The sequence below is a fragment of the Pocillopora verrucosa genome, chromosome 10 (genome assembly GCF_036669915.1).
Source record: "Pocillopora verrucosa isolate sample1 chromosome 10, ASM3666991v2, whole genome shotgun sequence".
In the NCBI taxonomy this organism is placed as follows: Eukaryota; Metazoa; Cnidaria; class Anthozoa; order Scleractinia; family Pocilloporidae; genus Pocillopora; species Pocillopora verrucosa.
Genome location: NC_089321.1, coordinates 18,534,393 through 18,541,073, shown reverse-complemented (window position 1 = coordinate 18,541,073; position 6,681 = coordinate 18,534,393). Strand labels below are relative to the sequence as shown.

At 40.0% G+C, this 6,681-nt stretch overlaps 1 protein-coding gene across 1 annotated transcript; it reads left to right on the top strand.

Moving 5' to 3' along the window:
* The first annotated feature begins 4,073 nt into the window (after positions 1 to 4,073).
* On the top strand, positions 4,074 to 4,589 carry LOC131787060 (uncharacterized). Its single transcript, XM_059104127.1, has one exon. The coding sequence runs from the start codon at positions 4,074 to 4,076 to the stop codon at positions 4,587 to 4,589; it is 516 nt and encodes a 171-aa protein (XP_058960110.1).
* Positions 4,590 to 6,681: the final 2,092 nt, after the last annotated feature.

Sequence of the window (6,681 nt, the reverse complement as noted above, 5' to 3'; positions counted from 1 at the left end):
GCTCTACAACCCAGCAAGCCTCTTTGGCTATTTTCACTAGCTCAACTAAAGTAAGTTGTGCAGTTAAACCATTTAAGGTAGGGGAGCATTTCGTTTAATTAAATCTTTTCAGCTAGTTTGATCACGTTAACGACTTAAATTATTCAATATAGATTGTGAAATTTCTGCAGTTTCACTGTTTTCGCCAGTTTGATTATTTAACCAGGTCAACCAACTAAGCTTGATTGAAAAGTTTGTCCAGTTGAACCTATTAAGTTGCTTATGTATTTTGTCCTTTTGAACAATTTTAGGTAGTTTAATCATTTGAACAATTCTAACCGGTGGAAAAAGATTTTGCAATTTTGCTACTTTATCGTTTTGACAAAACTCAACGACAAGCTGAATTGATTGAAATGGTCTAAGTGATCAAGCAGGCAAAAACAGTGAAACCAAAAAAACCTAAACAAACTAGCTGAATTGACTTGTTTGCTACTGAATTACGGTCTTTTTACTTGTGTGGCATTAAAAAAGTTTTTGCCTGTTTGCAGCCAACCACGCCGATTTTCGCTCATTTAATGATTTATGTGGCCAAATTATGCTTTTCTCAGCTTTTCCGCACCGAGAACATGTACTTTTTTTTTTTCAGCTTTTCTGGGTTTTAACTCACGAAAAGCAACATTTTCCCTTTGTTACTAAACTAAGCTGTTTTCAGCTTAATCATAACCATTACTAATTCTTCAATTGTTATTGGTGCTTTCCCAGCTTAATATTTTGCTAATCATCCTGTGCAGTTGTAATCGAACAGGGTAATCAAACAGTTGACTGTAATCGGATACCTGTAATCGGACAGTTGAAGCAGCCAATCAAACTAGGCCCACTCATCCAAATCCGCCAATCAGAGAATTGATCATAATAGCCAAAGAAAAACTAGGCAGTTTCCAAAATGGAGGAATTTTTAACTAAAGACATTGTCTCAACTGAAGATGTTTTTTCTAGGTGTATTTTCGGAAACTGAAATGGTTATGATTAAATGGTAACCAGATTTCTTGTCGTCCAGCTCTGTTTGTAGGCATGCACGTGATAAAAAAATCGGACGCCCACTTCGTGGTCCTCCGATTTTATTAATCACTCGTATGACCACAGATCGCATTGGATTCCACTCAGTCCTATTACCATTATTTATGACACTAAAAAGATGTTTTCGTTTGTTTGTCGCTAAATTTACGCTGCTTTTAGGTTTATCTCACTGAAGACTAAGTTTTAAGCTGCTCTGTAGCTAAATTACATCTCTTTCAGATTTATCTCACCGGAAACGTTTTTCTTCTTGTTTGCAGGTGAAATGAGCTGCTTTTAGCTTTATCACAGCCAAAAAGGTTGTGGATGAGCTGAACGTTTCCCTTTTCCTTTCTGCCTGAAGAAGAAGATTTCACCAGGCCAGGACGATTTATTATTAAAATTCGTGTGTTACACACGATGTGGAATATCTATTGATGTGTGGAGACGTTCAAGCTATAACCCTGGTTCTTGTCGTAATAGCACTGGACGACCTTACTCTGATAGCCACCAGACCTCAAGGATTACTCCTAGTTGTAAGTCACTCAATGCACTTGAGCTAAAACAGCGTAACTAATGAGCAAAGAAGCTAGAAAGCTAAGAACTGGTTGATTTTTCAGCGAAAAAGGAAAAACTATTGTCTAGCTAACACTAGGGTGTTAGTTTCGAAACACGTAACTTGTGTTCTTTTTCTATTAGTTTGTTCCGGTCTATTATATTATTTAATGATTATTACTTAATAAGCTTTTTTTATTTCTATCAATTTCATTTAAGCATATGTGCCAGATATTATATTTCATATTTCATAGCTATAAGTTACTGTCGACACTACCAATTTTCTGTGCTATTCACGTACGATCTGCTATCGGCGTTTTATTTACAATCATTAGGAGCTAGACCGAGGTAAGTTTTTGTTTATTTCACATTTAAGATATTTCCTTTTTCTTTGATACGTAGATCGAGTTATTTTCTCGCTTTCAATTCACTTTGTAATCGCTTCATTGTTAATTAGGCTAGTGTTACATTTCTGAGGAATACTTTCTTTGTTTAGTTTCTGCTGCATTTTCTTTTAATTCGAACCACACAAATTAAGCTATAACGTTTCCATCAATCATAACTATGCTATCTTCAGTCTTACTTCGCCCTTTTCATTTGTGATTTCATACCGATCTCCGTATTTTCGTTTGTAATTTTGACTATGTAGTTCATTTGATTAAACCGTGATTTTATTGTGCGTTCGGATTGTCTTCTCCACTACACTAGTAACCTTTGAAGGTTACATCAGTTCGATTTTGGACTTCTACTCTTCGAGTAATCTATGTAATCAACCTACTAAGCTGCCACATATCAACTTTCGCCACGTCGTCGAAGTAATCATGGACGAGGGCGGTTCCGACAAAATCGATGAACTTAGCGAAAAACAACGCGGCAAAATTAGAGAAAGGAATCGCAGATTCGATTGGCAAGGAATCAACGCAGAAAACTTAGGAAGGAAGAACCTAAAGGAAGCAATAGGCTGTAAAAAAGGTGTTGTTACCAAAGTTCAGCGAGAGATAAGAGAGTTGATGAAAGATCAAGCGAACGTGTCCGTACTAAAAGAGAAACTTGAGCAATTAAAGAAAGCCTTCAAAGAGTTTGTAAGCGCTCACGCTACCACGATGTACTAGAACATGCATGCGACATCGATGAGTATTTCAGAGTGATCGGACAAAACAATAAGCGACTCGCGAGTGAAATTTCGTGCTGAGTAGTCGCGTCAAAAGAAACCGACTTGGTCTTCCCGCGGATACGAATCTCCGGGAGGTTGTCGATCACGTTAGTCCCTCGGACTCCACTAGTAACGTTGGTTCTCGCGCTGTTGCTAGAAGAGCTATTTTACAGGCAGAAGCTACGAGTCTGGAAAGGTGGCAGACATTACAAAAGGAAGAACTTGCTCTTCAAATGAAAAGGAAGCCTTAGAGCTTCAAACAAAAATCGCAAAGGCTCAAGCTGAAGAACTTGCCTACATACAAGTCGAAGACCGTATCGAAGATCCGGCGACCAAACATAACAACACAGATGTGGTGCCAAAAGTCAATTCCCAAATAGATCACGATGCTAATCCAATTACCGCAAAGCAACCCGCCTGTCCCTCAACCGAGGTGAAATCAGAACCCCTTGCTAGTTAGGGTGAAAGCACCGGACCGTAATTTGATTGTGGAAACGTATCCGTTCCTGAACAATGGATCTAACGCCTCCTTCTCCTCAGAGAAACTCGCTACGCAGCTTGGGCTATCAGGGCGTTCGATACCCTTGACCTTGACTACCATGGAAAGAGAAAAAAGTAGAAGTACCTCACAGGTTGGTAGCCTTCAAGTAATGGATCTTGAGGTGGAGAATGCTGTCGAGTTACCATATGTTTTTATAAGGCCAAGGCTACCAAACGCGCCTTGGAAATCATGCAAGAAAATGCTGTTTTGCAAGATGGCCACTACACAATCACGTTGCCATGGAAGGACGACCCACCCTGTCTCGAGAATAATAGAAGCCCTTCCCAACACAGGCTCTGTTCAGGGATCAAGATATGCGAAGGAAGGACACAGCCTGTAGAGATGACCTTCTTCAGAAGGAATATGTGAAGACGGCCCAAACTATCGGAGTTCCACGAAAGACTTTGACCTTCCCTACCATGCTGTGTCTCACCCAGACAAGTCAGGAAAAGTTCGCATCGTATTTGACTGTTTTTCTAATCGCAAAAGTTGCCGAAAAGTTGCCGAGCAACTTGTGGCTAAGCCATTCTGGTCTGCACACTCTTTCCTTAATTAGGGAGAAGCTCTGGATAGTACACGCAAGAACTTTGCTGCGACGCATCCTACGCTCCTATGTTTATTGCAGGAAAAAAAAAGCTACAGCAGGCCAACAGAAAATGGCTTGCCTACCTGCAGATCGAGTGATCCCTTCTGAACCTCCATTCAATTACGTGGGCGTGGACTGTTTTTTGGTCCTTAGTAGTGCAAAGAGCCAGGAGTACCACTAAGAAGTATGGCGTATTATTCACCTGCATGACGGTTCGAGTAATTCACCTTGAAATTGTCCACACCCTAGATACAGACTCCATCCTAAATCCATTAAGACGATTCATCGCAAGAAGGGGAAAACCAAAACAGATCACGTCTGACAATGAGGGCAATTTTGTAAAGGGTCAAAAGGACTTGCAAGAGGCGATTCCTCAACGGAATCAAGAGATGGTTCATGCATTCCTTCTCCAGAAGAACATGAGGTGGATCTCCAGCCCATCCTCTGCCTCACACCATGGAGGAGTGTGGGAACGCTGTATTCGCACAGTATGTAAAGTTACGAAGGCTCTCCTTAATAAGCAACCCTTGGATGAAGAAAGTCTTGCCACAATCTTGTGGGAAGTAGAGGCTATTATAAATGGGCGCCCCCTAACTAAAGTGTCGGACGACCCCAGAGATCCCGAGGCCTTGATTCTGAACCATCTTCTACTCCTCTGCTCGGGACCTGCCCGTCTTCCAGGTATCTTCCCCAAAGAGGACTGCTATTCACGACAGACGTGATGACATGTCTAGTTCCTGGCTGATATATTTAGGTGACGGTGGACGCGGGAATACCTTCCCTCACTCCAACAAAGGGAGAAATCGAGCCACATTTCACGTAAATTTGCTGTTGGCGATGTCGTGCTCACGTTGGATGAGAACACTTCTAGAAGCTCCTGGCCTCTTGGACGCATACTGGACGTTTTCCCCAATCAGAGTGACGGCCTGCTGAGAAGTGTAAAGCTCAGAACGAAATCTTCGGCTTTTGTGCGTCACATCGGCAAGATCGTGCTGTTGGCAGCCTCCTGAACAGTGATCTCCTGAGAACGAGAACTGATCTTATATCTTATTTTATTGACATTTAGTTTTGTTTTTTGGTCCAAAGCGTTTTAAACCACGGGTTATGATTAGTCAAAGGCAATGAGTTCTTCAAGCCTTTAAAGGGGCCGGAATGTTAGTTTCGAAACGCGTAACCTCTGTACTTTTCTGTTAGGTTTGTTACGGTCTATTATTTCTTCGTTGGATAATGATTATTATTTACTAAGTATTTTTTCAATCAGTTTCATGTACTGGCACATGTACCAGATATTATATTTCATATTTCATCGCCATAAGTTGCTGTCAACACCACTAATTTTGTCTGCTATTCACGTACGATCCGCTATCGGCGATTTGTGTACAATCATTAGGAGCCAGACGAAGATAAGTTCTTCTTTATTTCGCATTTAAGATGTTTCCTTTTTTTTCATACCTACATTGAGTTATTTCTTGCTTTCAGTTCACTCTATAATCGCTTCATGGTTAATAAGGCTAGTGTTACATTTCTGAGGAATACTCTCCTAGTTTAGTTTCTGCTTCCTTCAATTCGAACCACACAAATTCAGCTACATTACCATTAATCATAACTACGCTGTCTACAATCTTCCTTCGCCCTCTTCTTCTGTGATTTCACACTGATCTCCTTATTTTCGTCTGTAATTTTGATTACTTACTTCATTGGATAAAATCGTGATTTATATTCTGCGTTTGGATTGTCTTCTCCGCTACACCAGTTACCTTTGAAGGTTAAATAGGGTGATAGCACAAAAAGGGCGGAAAACCTTTTCTGGCCGTGATAAAGCTAAAAACAACTCAGTTCAGTGGCAAACAAGCGGAGAAACGTTTTTAGTGGGATAAATCTAAAAGGGACGTAATTTAGCTGCATAGAAGCAGGAAACTTAGTCTTCAGTGAGATGAAACTAAAACAGCGTAAATTTAGCGATAAGCAAACGGAATCATCTTTTGGGTGACATACATAACAGTAATAGGAGCGAGTGAAGTCCAATTCGAACATATGTTCGGTTGTAGAAACCTAAAAACCGCTTAATTTAGCAGTAAAAAGGAAAAGCCGTTGTTTGGCTAACATCAGGATGAGTGGCTAAAAATGGGATAAAAACCTTTTTTTGCTATGATAAAGCTTAAACCAACTCAATTCAGCGGCAAAAAAGCGGAAAATGTTTTTGGTGAGATAAACGTGAAAAAGACGTAATTTCGTCGCATAGGAGCTTAAAACTTAGTCTTCAGTACGATCAAAGTGTAAACAGCGTAAAATTAGCGACAAAGCAACGAGAACATATTTTCAGTGCTCTAAAGATAATAACAGCGAAGGTTAGCAAGAAAAAATAACGGTGCTTTTCGTGAGGTCAAGCCCAGAACAGCCTAATTTAGCTTTTTCTGTGCCAAAAAGCTGAGAAAATAAAAACCTGGCCATAAAAGTCACTGGAATGTTGTATTTAGTGGAATAAAGCTAAAATCAATGCAATTAGCCGCAAACAGGCAACAAAAACTTATTTGAAGTGACACATCTAGGAAAAACGTAATTCAGTTGCAAACAAGTTCATTTCTCCAGTTTTTTTGTTTGCACATTACCGTTTTTGCTTGTTTGATCGCTTAGACCATTTGACCTGATTTAGGTTGTTGATAGACTTTGTCCACATGAGGCAATTAAACAACCTCAGCTGTCTTAGTTTTCTGCCGTTTACAATTTTTAGTTTGACCATTAAGGCATTTAAGCCATGTAAGCTATTTAATCCTAACCCTAAGCTGTTTTACCATCTTAGCTACTTGAGAATTG

Coding starts and splice junctions, on each gene's coding strand:
- LOC131787060 (XM_059104127.1), top strand. CDS start 4,074: ATGACGGTTCGAGTAATTCACCTTGAAATTGTCCACACCCTAGATACA.